The 15,935-nt window shown below is 39.7% G+C and overlaps 3 protein-coding genes across 4 annotated transcripts; 2 read left to right on the top strand and 1 right to left on the bottom strand.

Annotated features, from left to right (window-relative positions):
• Nucleotides 1–69: 69 nt before the first annotated feature.
• On the top strand, nt 70–3,341 carry LOC138202926 (interleukin-12 subunit alpha). Of its 2 annotated transcripts, XM_069157300.1 has the most exons (7): nt 70–1,072; nt 1,164–1,315; nt 1,403–1,489; nt 1,682–1,726; nt 2,269–2,394; nt 2,656–2,700; nt 2,880–3,341. In XM_069157300.1, the coding sequence occupies exons 1-7, from the start codon at nt 1,054–1,056 to the stop codon at nt 3,009–3,011; spliced, it is 606 nt and encodes a 201-aa protein (XP_069013401.1). In that variant the 5' UTR covers nt 70–1,053; the 3' UTR covers nt 3,012–3,341. The 2 variants fall into 2 exon arrangements, with proteins under 2 accessions (XP_069013401.1, XP_069013399.1); XM_069157298.1 differs by having other exon boundaries at nt 70–1,315.
• Nucleotides 3,342–5,522: 2,181 nt separating this feature from the next.
• On the top strand, nt 5,523–8,017 carry LOC138203268 (zona pellucida sperm-binding protein 3-like). The gene is given in 9 exon segments (XM_069158021.1): nt 5,523–5,573; nt 5,575–5,931; nt 6,060–6,175; nt 6,307–6,410; nt 6,544–6,721; nt 6,835–6,952; nt 7,081–7,166; nt 7,349–7,620; nt 7,834–8,017. Coding segments are annotated over 9 exon segments (1,389 nt in total). The 3' UTR covers nt 7,941–8,017.
• A 2,716-nt stretch (nt 8,018–10,733) lies between these two features.
• On the bottom strand, nt 10,734–13,502 carry arl14 (ADP-ribosylation factor-like 14). Its single transcript, XM_069157295.1, has one exon. It carries the CDS (start codon nt 11,593–11,595, stop codon nt 10,990–10,992), a length of 606 nt encoding a protein of 201 aa, XP_069013396.1. The 5' UTR covers nt 11,596–13,502; the 3' UTR covers nt 10,734–10,989.
• Between the last annotated feature and the right edge of the window lie 2,433 nt (nt 13,503–15,935).

The raw sequence follows: 15,935 nt of genomic DNA, 5'->3' as shown, positions 1-15,935 counted from the left end.
CAAGAGATTTATTTGCATGTATTTTTTTAAACTTTTTAAAACAAAACAAAAAATCTACGTTTCAAGTAAATCTCCACGTGTTTGAAGGTATTTACTTTGAACCCGAATGACTAAGTGATGGTGTGTCCATTCATTACCATACTCCTCTTAGAGCTGCACAAAAAGGCAAAGTCCAGTTTCTCTGCTCATTCACACATTCACGCTGAATATTGACACTTGCGTAACTTGAGTTCAGTGGAGGATTACAGTAAGCAAGAGGGGAAAGAATGTGGGTATAAAAATAACAGTCCAAATGAACTACTGTTATTCAACAGTAGCTGAGCCAACAGGGTAAACATTTTGATTCCAATTAAATACACAATCTTCAACATTATTACCTATAAGAATATATACTGTATATATATATATATATATATCTATATATTACAGAATTACAATATATACAAGCCAAATTCATGTTCAATCATGAAAAAACATTCACACTAAAATAAAATCTGTTTTGAGTTATTCAATGTTTTTCCACAAATGTATAATACAATCTGTAATAAAAATTCCTGTTTTCTAATAAAAAGAAGCATTTTTAACTTCTGCCAGATCACTCTAAATATTGTACTCTATCAATAGGTTTTCTCATAACTAAACAAAATTAAGTGTGTATGTTTGTGATTGGTGACAAACTAGACGTGGCCAATACTTGACAAAGATTATGACATCATTGCACAGGATTACAGTGGAAATTATAACACTTTCACTGTGCCCTGTTTATAAATATCAACAGTAACTAATCATTGGTGTGAAGCTCCATGTTGAACTCAACATAGATGTGCTGGCCTTTTACTGAGCAACACTTATGTTAATTCCAGTTACACCATAAAATTTAGCCATACAGGGGGGAAAAGAAGGAAATTACACAAACTTGACTGTGCACTTTCAATTTACACTAACAGTAGGTGTCAAAACATTGATGTACTAGTTGGGAAATCCCTGCATCAGTCTGGGTATAAAACCGTCAAGTATGGCTGAGCTGATTCAGACTCGCTCAAAGAATCAAAGATGCCACTCAACAAAATCTGTGAGTATAACCTGACTGAACCGTAATTAATCTTGGCAAGAAAACAGTTGAGAGATGAGATTTATTGTTGGAACTTTTCTCTATTTTCCAGACTTCACTCCTGCACTGCTGCTCCTCGTGCTCACCTGTCCTGTATGGCAGGTCAGCCAGTCTCTGCCTGTGATGGGCAAAGGACCGATGACAGACTCCTGTGTGTTATACGCACAAACACTTCTACAAAACATCACTGATGTACTCACACAGGTAGGCCTAAATGAAGATAAAACGTTACATTTGCAACTACTTTTACAGTCTACATTTTAGTTTAAATATTCTTTGTCCTTGTTACAGAACAACCTGTCCAGTGGAATCGACTGCACAAAGCAGAACATGGAGCTGAACGTGGAGACCAGGACACCATCTGTGTGTGCACCACAGGTACATAGGAAACGTTCATATTTATTGCAAATGTATTTCAAGATTGAAAATACTCTGAAATGAAAATAACTAATTGTCCTGTTAAAACAAATTTAACTGCACCAAATGATAATGTTCTCATTTTATATTCTTAACATTTGATAAATCTCTTGTAGGTCTACCTCTCATTACTTAACTGTGTTTGTTCCACAGGGATCGACATGCTCTGGAATCCCTATCGCATCAGAGCTTAATCAGGTCGGTTGTGCTCTGTTTCTGTGACAACTACTTTAAGGATGTGTTTTTTTTCTGTTGTTTAATTTGTCTTCATTTTATACATTTGAAATATGTTTTTTAGTCAGATCATTCAAGCCAAATCTTTAAAGTGGTCACAACATAACTTGAATAGATAGATAGATAGATAGGTAGATAGGTAGATAGATAGATAGATAGATAGGTAGGTAGATAGATAGATAGATAGATAGATAGATAGATAGATAGATAGATAGATAGATAGATAGATAGATAGATAGATAGATAGATAGATAGATAGATAGATAGATAGATAGATAGATAGATAGATAGATAGATAGATAGATAGATAGATAGATAGATAGATAGATAGATAGATAGATAGATAGATAGATAGATAGATAGATAGATAGATAGATAGATAGATAGATAGATAGATAGATAGATAGATGATTTATTATTTGCACTGTTCTTTTTCAGTGGTATTTTTTACTGTCTGACAGTGTATTTGTTGCCTCAATGTTTGCATTTGCTCTTTTGCCATCTAGGAGTCTGTTTGTTTGACAAACATTGGGAAGGATCTAAGGCACTACTACAAATTTCTCGCAGCTCAGCCGGACCCTGACAGTTTGCTCGGTCCAACTGTTCTGTTCAGCCTCAGAGAACTCATGGAGGTCAGTCTTTACACACAGTGCATATCCACCTTTAGTGTTATTTATCACGACTTGCACAGCTACTATTGAAATTAACACTGGCTTTTTTTTTTTTTTTAAATCATACTCTTCAGGGTCCTCTAGATATGACATGTATCCAATAAATAATAATACTAGAGAAAGGGGAGAAATCCTTTACTACCCATATTTGTAATTGTTTGCCACATTCAATGCACTGTTGAATTGTTGAAAAATACAAAGATAATCTTTTGCTCTCAACAGAACTGCTTCAGCTCGTTTTTGCCAACTGACATGGCTTTTAAGGAGGTAAGAGATCTCTACTAATATTTTTGACATTTTTTAAGTTTGATTTGCAGACAGAATTCAGTAAATGTGTCCCGCGTGACATCTTTCAAAAGAAACAAATACTATTCTGGTTGTTAGTGAAACAGAAATTAGACAGATAATTTATTGTCATAAACCCATGGTGCCTCTGTTTCCTCAAGGCTGCTGCAGACCGTACGAGCACCTACGACGAAAGACTGAGGCTGTGCAAAGTGCTGAAGGGCTTCCAGGTCCGCAGCATCACAATCAACCGAGCCATTAGTTACATGAACTCTGGAGGATACGCTAAATAAATCATCACACAAGAATACTCAACAAGTATTCAGAAAGCTACACAGAACCATTTCCCATACAAATGGCATAAACTACAGTAACAGTTCATGTTACATTCAAATAATCAGGTCTTCTTTATAATATTTTAATGGTATATTTATTTTCTTTTTATCAGTATGAAGTTTATATTTAACATCTAGATGATGTGTAAAAGTATTTTTTTTTTAAAGTGTATTTACAGACTATATTATATTTATTTATTTATCTTATTCTGGATTATTTATTTTCAACTATTTATTGTGATGCCATTTATTTGGTTCTAAGAATCATGAAATAAATATTTTCCCTGCATATTACCTTCTGACTCATCATTTATTTATTTACTGTTGTTTACTTTTATCACTTCAATTAAAAAATATACTGTTTATATTACTGTGACATAATTTGAGTCATTCCCCCTATGTAAAGAGAATATTTAGGTTTGCAATAAATAGGAATTTGCAAAACCTTAAACAACACTATAGGTTATTTACACGAAAAACTTGCTGTCAATTGATGGTTATGAATTCCTAAAAATGTGATTTCCGCCATGATGGAATTTTTCCATCAGACAATAGAACACAATTGACTGTATTTTCCGTTAACCAACTCAACTCTGCAAGCTGAACCGTTGAGACGTGTTTAAGAAAATCAGTATGCAATGTAGTGTTTGTTCACACTTCTTTTGGAAAGTACACTGTAATATTTGAATTTACAGTAGGATGACCATAATAATGTCAGTAAAAAGAGTTTTGAAGGATGTAAAAGTCTGTCAAAAGATTGTCATTATCTGGTTTAACGTGTGGATTAAACCACATACGTGTGGATTAAACCACATACATATGAGATACCTCATTCATACATGACATGGTCATTGCGGTATCCAGGCTTCTAATCATCTGTGTGCAGTTGTGTCTTGATTTGTCAGTTGCTACTGGCAAAGCATGTTCAGAAACCTGGATAAAGTATTTAAATGCTACGGTACTCAGGTTTTTATCTGAAACCTGAATGTTTACATGATAATGTGCAGCACATAAACCAGATACTCTGAAAATCAAAATATAATCAGGTAAATATGTGATGTTTTCATAACTCCACCAACTGAACTAACTCGTGCTAATTTATGAAGCTCAGTGCCCAGTGAAAGTGAACACAGGTTTGTTATAGGAGTCATGTTTTGAAAGGGCACATATAAGCTTGTGCTTGTTAGTCATAAAGCTGCATTGGAAGTGAAATACGGCTTTTTGTTTCAGTTTGCATCTCTTCTGTGGTAAGTGGAATTAGAACAACTGACATTTTGTGGCTGCTGAGGTTGAGAAAGACATTTGACATTCTTGCCACAGAAAACACACAGAAGAGAAAGAATGAGATATCTGGGGGGGAAAGCATCTCTGGGAACAAACAATTGCCGATGACACAAATAGAAAGTTGGTTTATTCAAACAGCCTGAATTTTGCCTGAGGCAAAACACAAGGCAAAGACAATTTGCAAAGTACTGCCTGCTGTGCCTATCTGTTTCTAATATAAGACTTTGTAAGAGTTGTATTTTTAACTTAATTGTTTCCAGCCACTTTCTACCGGCATCTTCCCAGCAGTGTAGTTGAGGTCACATTTCAGATGTCTCTGAGTTGTTAACAGTTTAACTAAATAGTAATTCTCCCTCTACACTTCTAACGTGGTTTCATCCCAATAAATGTTCAAATAATCCAACATCTCAACAAATATCAAAGATTAGAGAAAAAGTCCAAACGCTGAAAACATCTGCTGTCCCTAGATACAAAGAAGTTCAAACTAGCTCCACCTGCAGCAGCTCCAACAGTAACATGCGGCTTACATGCTGATTCTTTAGTATGAATCTAATTCAACCTAATGATGTCAAATACAATAATATATCAGTCAAGGAGACCACACCAGTACTTTTACTTCAATACTTCAACTATATTTTGCTGCTAATGCTTATGTAGCCTACTTTTACCAAAGTAGAACTTTTCATGCTTTTACTTTGGAGTATTTTCACATTGCTGAATTGGTAGGCTACTTTTACTTGAGTAAAAAGTACTTCTTCCACTGCTAAGCTGAATACAAGTTATTAAAAAACGAATAACCTAGGCTACCATTTACATTAACTCATTTACTTCATCCTGTTCACTTACATTCATCCATATCATGACCATGGAAACCAAAGGACTCTGCACCTGACAGATTGAAATTATGCAACAGTGCCACCTACTGAGAAATTGAGCTTACAGCATGGAGGCCTATAGTTTAGTCAAATGACCACACTACTAAAAGATAGGAAGTTATTTTGTAATGGTATGAGTTTATCAATTACATTATTTTTGCGACATTTCAAATACTCAACACACAGACTCGTTGACGCAACTGTAATCAGTCCGACTCTGCGCCCAGGTGTGTTTACGGGCTGAAATCACTTCCAGGCGCGGTGATCTTTTCAGCGGGTGTAGGCCCTCCTCACTTCTCCCAGGCCAAGAATGGACTGCAACCTGCAACGAATCCTTCCCTGGTGGTTTGTCGTTTTTTTATTCAGTATGCACACTCACAGAAAGCCGGTTAGTGTACAACCGAGGCCCAAGCGCAGTAAACTCCCACAACCCGGTCTGGAGTCACGGCATCATCCAGCCTCAGCTGCCGGCGCTGAAACAGCAGCACAGCGAGGTGCCTGGCGTGCGGCCTCGACCTGTCGTGGTCAAGTGTCACCCGGGTTCGATGGAGATCGTGGTGCAGGCTGACGTGTTTGACATGGGCCTTCAGGTGGACGGCAGACATCTGCAGCTGGGCTCAAACTCAGCGAGTGGGGGGAGTGACTGCAGAGCCGTCCCGTCAGGAGAGGAGGAATTCACCATCTGGGCCCAGCTGATGGACTGTGGTACGAAACTCTCGGTAAGCATTGTGATTCATTTTCTGGGAACCCGCTCATGTGTACTTACTACTTCCACCGTGCACGTCATTTTAGTGAAACGTTTGCCATGTTTGAACTGCTGGTAGTTATATATTCTTTTTTTTTTCAGTCCACCGAAGAGAAGATTATTTATTCCAATGTTCTGGTCTACTCGCCTGAATATTCGGTTTATGGTTTGCTGAGACTGGAGGTAGCAACTATTTCAATTGAATGCCATTATGAAAAGTGAGTCTTGCAAATTTAAAATGGTTTACAGCTATGTTCTATATTGTGTTTGAGGTGTAATAAAAATCTATATTTGTATCAGGCTTCTTGCATATTAGAATTGATGACTGCCTTTTTGTGTCTGTTTTCAGGAAATATTCTGTGGATGGCATTTCTATGCATCCCACCTGGGTTCCTTTAGTCTGCAGGACTTTAGTAGATGACCAGATAGACTTCAATCTGATCCTCATGTCTGGTATTAAAAGGATGGCCTTGCTGGAGCATCTTTTTCTCCTCTAATCCAGCTTCAGCTTGAAGATACCTTTGCCGTTTTGGATTATTGTTTGAAATGAAATGATGAATGTTTCATTTGTATCCCATCTTTGCAGATGATTGGCAGTTTGAGAGGGGATCGTCTACATATTTCCTGGGTGACCCCATTCATTTTGGAGTCTCTGCCATTATTGGTAACCATGTGCCCCTGCGTGTGTATATTGACCACTGCACTGCCACAGCAACTCCTGATGCAGATGCGAAGCTGAAATATGATTTTATTGAGCATCATGGGTGAGCTTCACAACCAAATCTTTTATCCCGCAACAATAAAATGAAAATTGATGATTTCCTTTAAACTTAAAGAAACTCGGTGTGACATTTTTGTCTTTCTTTGTTGCCAACAGATGTCTTGCTGATGCTTATGTGACAAACTCCAACTCGCGTTTCCTACCAAGAGTCGAGGAACACAAGCTGAGATTTCAGCTAGAGGCCTTCAGGTTCTACCAAGAACCCAATAATCAGGTTAATTTGATTTGCTGATCAATGATTTCTCTACAATGTTTCTTCCAAACGTTTTCTGTTCAACATAGATGAGACCTGAAACGGCGGGAGTATGCTTAATATTTCACACCAGTTTATCTCTCCCACAGGTCTATATAACCTGCTATGTGAAGGCTGTTCCAGTCACGCTGACTGTCAGCTCTCAAAACAGAGCATGCTCTTTAATTGAGAACAGGTATTACACCGAGGATGAAGCATCTTTATATTCATCAATGTTGTCTTGAGTGTTAAAGTACTCTAAGAGAACACATGCATCGATTTAATCCCATATTGTCTGTTTTCCTCTCTATGTACTCCTCTATATCCTCCAAGTAAAATATGGCATTTTATACATATGAAAAATGTTTCCTTATCCAGATGGTGGTCAGTAGATGGGAACGACCAGGCATGCAGAAATTGCGATATCTACCACCGAGTTGTGGAGCCTCCGTCCACTGACCCTCCTAAAACTGCCATTAGCACCAAAGCCCGGCCCATCGTGGCTTCACAGGAAAGTTCAGTCCAGAACAGACCCGAACATCTTCCAGCCACTTATGTTCATTTCCGTCCAGGGAAGTACCAGATCCAGCGCAGCAAACCTCAGCAATCCTCTGCTAAATTAATGAAGATGGGAACAAATTACAAAGCAGGTGAGTACAGCAGATTCTGGTTGGATTCCGCAATTCATTAGGTCCTATTAAACATATTAACAACTTTTTTTTAATCCATTGTTAAACAGTAATGTCAAATAAAACGGGCTTCTAATTACCTGAGAAATGAATGTTAGATCCTAAATCTATTATTTGAAAGATTTTAGTGCGAGTCTGACAGTTTTAAATGAGACTGTGTCATTTGTTTCATAGCGGAAACCCTTCAGCTGGGACCTCTTACTGTGCTGCCGTACAGTAGCTTTGTCGCAAAGCCAAGAGATTCCAAAAAAGCAATTTCTTCAAAGAGCAAGACCACCTGAGACTCAGGATACCTGACTGGAGATTATGGAGGATGAAAAACAACAACAACAAAAAAAGGGATTTCACTGGTACCTCACATGGGATAAACATTTGTTTTGTACACAACAGACCAACCCTGTTAATGCAGAGATTAAATATTTTGTTACAGCAGCTCCTGCATTTTTGACAAATGATGAATCTTTCCTCCAGTAAAATTTTACTTTAACTGTGCTTTTTTGTTGTTGTTGTTGTTGTTGTTGTTGTTGTTGTTTTGGCTGCCCTATACAAAAACACATGAACAAAATACACCATCCGGTAATTTTTGCACCATGAACCTGATCTGAATTTAGCAAACAATTTAATTAGCATCGGGTTTTTAAGCACTCAAACTCATTAGACCCACGCAGCAGAAGTGGATGTCAGATGGCTGCATCATTTGTGTACTTTAACACAAACCCACAATACATCCCTCGGACATCTGTAAAGATTCATCTGACATCATACCAGCTGTTTTCAACTGAAGAGATATACAGACATGCTATTAGGGAGCACTTCCTTCCATTACTACCCACAACCTACTCATGTAGTCACATTATTGATTATCATTGTGAAGGGTATGATGCGGTATAAAATGTTTGCTTTGCCTGCCACAGCCAGTAAAATGATTAGTCACAGTTCTGAGTAATGGGCTTCCTTTGAAAATTGTATCGTAATTGTAGGGTTATTGTTCACTTTAGTTTTAAGTTATGTAGAATCATTATATAGTTTATAGTTTTCTATTGTCAGTAAAAAAAAAAAGTACCAATCCTATGTTTATGTATTTCAGCAATTTTTCCAAGCTTTTGCTGAGTCTTGGCAAAAATCTTTGTCGGAAGCAGCACTTTGCACTTATTGCATTATACGAACTGATCTGTCTAAATGGATGTGGACCAAACCATTGCAGCCTTTTAAGGGATGACCTGACTTGACCTCTGAATGTTCACGGACCAGTATTAACATTGTAAATGAAAATCTTCTGTGCTTTTGCCAGCTACAACATTAAAGTTATTGGGGCGGAGTTGTGTCAGCACTGTGGACAGCTCCCGTTATTGTTTCCCTCAGTGGGCGTGTTGACCGCTGTCCATGGTTCTGAAACATCTAACCCAGGCTCCTTCGTGTCCCGTCCCACCTTTAAGATAAATAGTCATTTCTCGTGTTTTTTCGACACAACTTATCGATTTTTTGGGCGCCTGTTTACTTTCATATCGAATGAATAAGCCATTGCATGTCAGACTGGCTTTACGAATTGCCGGACGGTATCAATAAGCTGGAGCCACTAAGTGCATAATAAATCAGGGCATTTGAAGTACACTGGAGTTAATGCCAAGCTTATTAGCATATTCTGTGTTGCAGAGACTATACAGGGACATTGAGCTGTATGATTATCGAGAGAGGGTGAGTGCTTACTATTTATGGTATTTATATATTATTATATGTTATTTATAGTCGTATATGGACTTATTGTTTCCCCTTTCTTTTTTCAGTGACATGTCATCTGGGCATGCGGTGCATTGATGATGGCTCTGCGTCAGTGTTTCAATCAAGGCATCTTTCAGCGTATTATCCACACGTGAACTGTGTCGCCTGCATCCTGTTTTTCAAGCCATCAACGTCCACTTGATCATTGCATCCCGTTAACAGCGATGTTTGTCTACAGACGCCAAGTGCTGACGGTGTTTACTGTTTGCCTTGTTCGAACAGCAGTTTATTCCATCCGAAGATGTGGACAGAACCTCTGCCGGGATGACCAGGTCTGCTGCGCCCAGGGAAACGACACCACCGCCGTCACCTGTTGCAGGCATTTCGTGGACAACACTTACTACAACATCGCCATGGTCACTCGGAAACTTTCCGGGATTCTCATTATGCTCCTTCTCTTCGCTGTGGGATACTTTGTTCAGAGAATGTTGTGTTCCAGGTCCAGGCAGCGCACCCCGCCAAACCATGGACCGCCTGCTGTTACCACATCACAAGAGCTGCTGATGGAGAGCTGTCCAGCGGACAGTCTGGTGAATCCAGCGCCTACTGCTCAGCTGCCCACATACGATGAATGCAAACGTCTGCCGACATATGAAGAGACAGTCCGGGATGGCGGCAGAGGACAAACAAGTACGTCATTTGGATAAAGTGGATTTGCACTATTTAAATTTTCGATTGTTAGGACGGTATTTTATTTGTACAACAAATCGCAGGACATATTTTCCCGCCGGGAACTGTGTGCCTCTGCAGGATGTTTTGACGTCTTTAATCGGTTGTTGCTCTATTTGGTCCAAAGAATATGAGTGGTTACAGTTTGTTTTTTGTTTTTGTTTTTTTAAAGCACCTTGTATTTATAGCTTATAGGGTTAATACATTATCTTATGCTTCTTTGGTGTTACTGAGTCCTTCTGGTTGGTGTGACCCTCCGGCATTGCGCTGTCTTTTGGCTCTTTAATAATCATGAATTAATTCTGCAATAAAAAAAAAAAAAAAGAAATCCGTTTATTACTGATTACTTAACATTTACCTTATATAGGCTATATAAAAATTGCAGACTTAATATATTTTTAGAAATGGATAATCAGTATTTGTAACTTAACTAAAAGGAAAAAGGCCAACAAAAAAGATGGTCCACAACCAAGGATCACTGCAGCAATCTCTATAGCGGCAACACCTATTTGCCGCTGTCTTTGCTGCTTATCTCGCTAATATTGACGCTGTTATCGGTGACATTCCTATGAAGATTTTACTGTTTGATAACTGAAAGATGATGCAAGCCATACATGATCACGCAGTTGTTAAAACAGTTATTTTAATACACAGACGTGGGTTTGTCTCTTTATGTAGTCTATCGCTTTTAACTTGCAATATAGTTCCAACTGATCACTGTAGCCCATTTATGTGCATAAGAATCAGTGAATAATAGAAACAGACTAAACAAAAAGGTCAGATCTCTTTAAATAAAATTGTTGGCACAAAGGAGTTTTAAGTCAAAAATACATTTGTCATATTGTTTGAAAACAACAACAACACATTTCTTATAAATAAAACTTAAGGTTTTCGGCTCGTTCTGAGGTAGTGCACTTTTTCCTTGATATTTTCTTTCACTGCACCAGAGTCTGAAGGGAGTTTAACCATTTGGACTATTTGTCTGAATGCCTCTTCAACTCCAACTCCTGTCGCTGCAGAACAAGGCTGAACGAACCAGTCCCGATCAGAACATGTTTTTCTCAGGTTGAATCGGTCCTTGATTTCAGTAACAGTCAGTGCGTCGTTCACGTCCTGTTTGTTGGCGAGAAGAATCAGCGGACGGCCCCGCAGCTGATCACTCCTCAGGGTGTTTTCCAGCTCGCTTTGCGCCTCTTTCAGACGTTCCCTGTTAGAGCTGTCCACAACAAACACGATTGCTGAAGTGTCCTGGTGGAAATTCGGCCAGTGCTCTCGCATCTTCCCCTGACCACCGACATCCCAGAAGTTCAAGGCAATGTTCTTTCCTTTCTTTTTCGCCTCGAGCATTTCCACGTTGAAGCCGATCGTCGGGACGGTGCTGACGCACACATTGTGCTTCAGTTTGTAGAGGAGAGTCGATTTCCCAGCGTTGTCGAGACCCAGAAGAAGAACTTGAACTTGTGGTTGTTTAGAAACAAGCTGGCCCATGGCGATGTGGACAGACGTGGACAGACAAACACAGGCAAATCAAGTGGCACACTCACATCTTCCACACAGTGACGCAGTGTTTGCTCAGTGCGTTGCCTGGAGTTTAATAGATGAGCTATTATAGGTCCATGCAAACTTTAACGCTGCTCATGATAAGGCGCCACACCAGGGTTCAAAGTTTGCTCCTCATCTTGTCTATTCGAGTTAAAGCATTGTAAAAAGATGACAGCAAAGTGTCTGATTGATGTCACAAAACAATACTCATAATATACCTTATTATGAATAAAACCCACTTAAATCGACTAAAAATACTTCAGAATGATAAATAACAAATGTGTTATTGTCTGTGATTATTTTGGGACTATGTTGCACAGTGCCTTGGATACATAGGCTACTGTATAAGAAGACGGGGATAATTTGGCTCAAAATCTCTTCTGACAAAGTTTTGGGAATTTTAATCACAGATAGGATGCAACATGTGTGACAATCAATAGGAAAACAAGATGCATTGTAAAGAAGTCTTTACCCGCCAAAGAAAGAAATGCACGGTCTCCCCGGACCAGCCTTAGTCTCCTCCGTACAAAGAAAATACAAATCTGTAAATGTACATTTTTGCAAACAGTCTTGACATGTCACTGGCAATGGCACACCATTGTCTTCTTCAAATTCTTCTGAAAGTGCTTTTTTTTTTATTATTTATTTTTTTTTAAACAAAAGGTGCCATGAGCTACGAAACTCTTCACGTACCAAAAGACATTCTGGACATTTAGTCCTTCCCCTAAAGATGGGTCGACATACAACCCAAGTAGGCCTATATCGCATTCAAACTGCAATCATTAAAATATATATATATATATATATATATATATTGGATTTCAAAACGTTTCTAAAATTAATTCAAAAAATAAGAAAAATCAAAAGAAAAGGCAAGGGGAAATAAATTAAAGTTAGTCGGCCATTGGAGGGTGCAGTTTTGACCTTGACAGTCGACCAAAGCGCACTGACAGTTAACATTGTTTACTGTTATCAAAATGCGTCTACATCCCAACTCACTGTGCTGACTTAATCCAAGCTCCCTTCTTTTATTTGATCTACATGAAAAATATTTTATAAAAGTGTTTCAAACACATTGCCTCATTGAGCATAACTCGTCCCCTCATCTCACCATCTTTTTCAGAATCTGACACTGAATATATGAATGCGTCACATAAAGAAACTCAGTCAATTGCAGTGACCAGTTCAGCCAACTCTTCCATGTCGCGGACACGATTTAAGTCCACCTAAACTCCACACGCTGCGGTGTTGATGCGCCCTAGAACATCAGCGCAGGAACCCGAATCATCTGCTGCTTCGAAGACGCCAAAGGTGACGGGCACAAAAGACATCCAGTCCCAGGACGCCTGTTTTGATTCTACGTAAATCATTTGCATTACACCAGAAGATTTTTATTTTAGTGTCAGGATCTGGTCCAGTTCTCTTCTGGCTTCACCCACACACCGCCGGTCGGGTTATCCATCACGTACACCAGTCCGTTGGTGTCACTTTGGGGCCAAGAGAGGGGTGTTGACTTCTCCTGTGCCCGGGCGGAGGAGTGAAGACAGGCCGCCTGCGTGGTCGCCTTATTCTGTATGCGGACAACTGAGGCCGGACTGGAGCACATATCCGTCTTCTGACACATGTTCACTGCGCCAACGCGCTGGAAGATCTCCCGGGCTTCAACTGAGGATTTGGAGCCGTGCTGTCCCATGTTGTTTGGAAGTTCAAAAATATTCCTTTAAACCATCCAAGGGAATTAGAAAAAAAAACAGTATTGTTATGTTCTCGCTGGCTGCGTTGGCTGAAAGACACAACTGTTGCCTACCCGCACTTGTCTTGCTTATAAAGTGCCAAATCCATATAGAACAGGGCAAAGCATCCCCGTAAAACTGAAGTGTGACGCACTTGATTTTATGGTTATTAGACACCCAAATGTTGCAGCACCGGTGTTGGGCATTTGAATCAGCTCATGTTCGAGCTATTCTGAGTCGCTCCACCTGCTGCAGACCGTCATCTTACATTGGGGTTGAGTTTCCTTGCAAACAGCAGCGCAGAGCTATGGCATGGAGAGTACTATTTGTGGTCCCAGAAACACTTACGTGTTTTCCCTCAATCTCAATCTGAGGTCATTACACCGCGGCTTTTTTTGTGAGGGAAGGTGTAACCCAGTAGTAAAACTGCGCGGGTTATAGTGTTTCATTTCTTGTTGTCTATTTGCTAAATACAGTGTCAATCATAGCCACCTTCTTTCAGACGTAGTTCTCATTTGGCTATATCGGGCAATGCAGGTTTCTGATTGGAGGAGTAGGTTAAGTCCCACCCCCTCCAGGTACTAGACTGAGCGCAGAGAAGTGAAGATGGCATGAACACCCTTCTGCATTGATAACCCGGTGGGGAAAAGTATGATGAAGGAAGGAGTGACCAACAAACATCTAACTGTTCTGCCCAGCAGCAAGCTACAGACCCAAAGCCTGCTTTGAGTTTTGACTTTGGTACTTCACCTCTTACTGAAGAATGGAAACAAAGAATTACTCAAAAGTTGAACACTTTCTCTGATGTGTTCTCACACCGCGATCTCGACTTTGGTCATGCAACTGAGATCCAACATCACATACGTCTTAAAGACGAGACACCATTCACACCGAGATCTCGACCCGTTCACCCTCAATAGTTTGAAGCAGTAAAAAAGCATCTTCAAGCTCTCCTTGGTGCAGGCGTCATCAGCGAGTCCGAATCCCCATTTTCATCACCTACTGTGGTAGTGCGACAAATGAATGGTGATGTCAGACTTTGCGTGGATTATCGGAAGTTAAGTCTGCAGACCATCCGTGATGCCTCTGCTCTTCCAAATCTAGAGGAGTCCTTCTCAGCTTTTGCTGGATCTCAATGGTTCTCTGTGATGGACCTCAAATCTGGATAATAGTGCATGAAGGACATCGATTTGAAAGAGGAATTACAGGATTATCTATATGGTAACACCTTTACTGTTATCACAGATAACAACCCTTTAACCTACCTTCTCACCACAGCAAAGCTTGATGCCGCTAGTTACCGCTGGCCTGCAGCGCTTTCTACGTACACTTTCAACATCAAATATAGAGCTGGCGAACAGAATCTTGATGCTGATGGTTTATCTAGAAGACCTCACGGATTGACAGAGGAAGACGTAGTTTCCCAAGAGGAATGCCAGCGCATTGAAAAGTTCAGATCCTATCTCCTGTCGCCTGTTGGGTACTTTAAAGGACAAAGAGAAATCCCATTAGTGGGATTTTGTCAAGCCCCTCACACATGGATATAACTGCACAAAGAATGATGTCACAGGTTTCTCTCCAAATGAATTGATGTAAGTCATCCGCGAGTCCACGTTGGATGTTGGGGACTGGGTCTCAGTCTCCGTCTCAGAAACAAACACAAACTGGCTGACTGATGGGAACCAACAATATACCTGGTCACCAAGCAAAGGGGAGACATGCCTCATCTTCCGCCGCAAACTAAAAACACACCTCTTCCAACTTTACCTTGAATAGGAAGCACTTTAGTAGCACTTTGAAGTTTGGCTTTCTTTAAGAAAATGTTACTTTCTTGATTGTTGTTGTTCTGAATTTGTACCATCACGGTTGAAATGTACTTATTGTAGGTCGGTTTGGATAAAAGTGTCAGCTAAATGTAATGTAATGTAATGCCTGCACATACCCTGAAACCAGAGAAAGGTGATGGACCACCGCGAACGCTCCATTGAGATCGCTTGCTCCTTTGTGGCTTCCTTTCACATGCAGAGGAAGAGGAACCTCAGCGGACCAGTACGCCTCAGAGACCAACGACTCGACAGAGTGCAATCCAACCAGAAGGTTACAGTTCCGCTGAAGAGGATGATGAAATCTGTTTTCAGTTTGCACCATCACGAGATGACAGAGACACGCGTTATCAAAATCTATGATACACCAAAACCAGACAAACACAGAGGAGAAAGATGATTCATCGCTCAGTTGTCGTTAGGTATTATAAGTTTGTGTTTAAATCGGTGTTGCACTGTTTATATTGCAGCCATACATTCCTGTTATGCACTCCTCGTGCTAATGATAAGATGTAATGTCTGTTTAAAACTACTGCACGTGTGCATTTGAACTATGATCTTAAAAGAAAGAATGTGAGTGTGTAATATGCTTATTCATGTTCTGGTTATAAAAAGTAAACACGTTAATTTCATAGTAAATGTTTAAAAAGAAAATCCTAATTCATGATGAAAAGAGAAATGATATTACCTAAGAAATACTGTACAGTGAAACCAATCAATTCTTTTAATT

The sequence above is a fragment of the Embiotoca jacksoni genome, unplaced genomic scaffold, assembly GCF_022577435.1.
Source record: "Embiotoca jacksoni isolate LCO1_2020_lvr unplaced genomic scaffold, fEmbJac1.0.p SCAF_22, whole genome shotgun sequence".
NCBI lineage: Eukaryota > Metazoa > Chordata > Actinopteri > Embiotocidae > Embiotoca > Embiotoca jacksoni.
The sequence above is the reverse complement of the archived record's forward strand: the minus strand, read 5'-3'. Positions and strand labels throughout refer to the sequence as shown.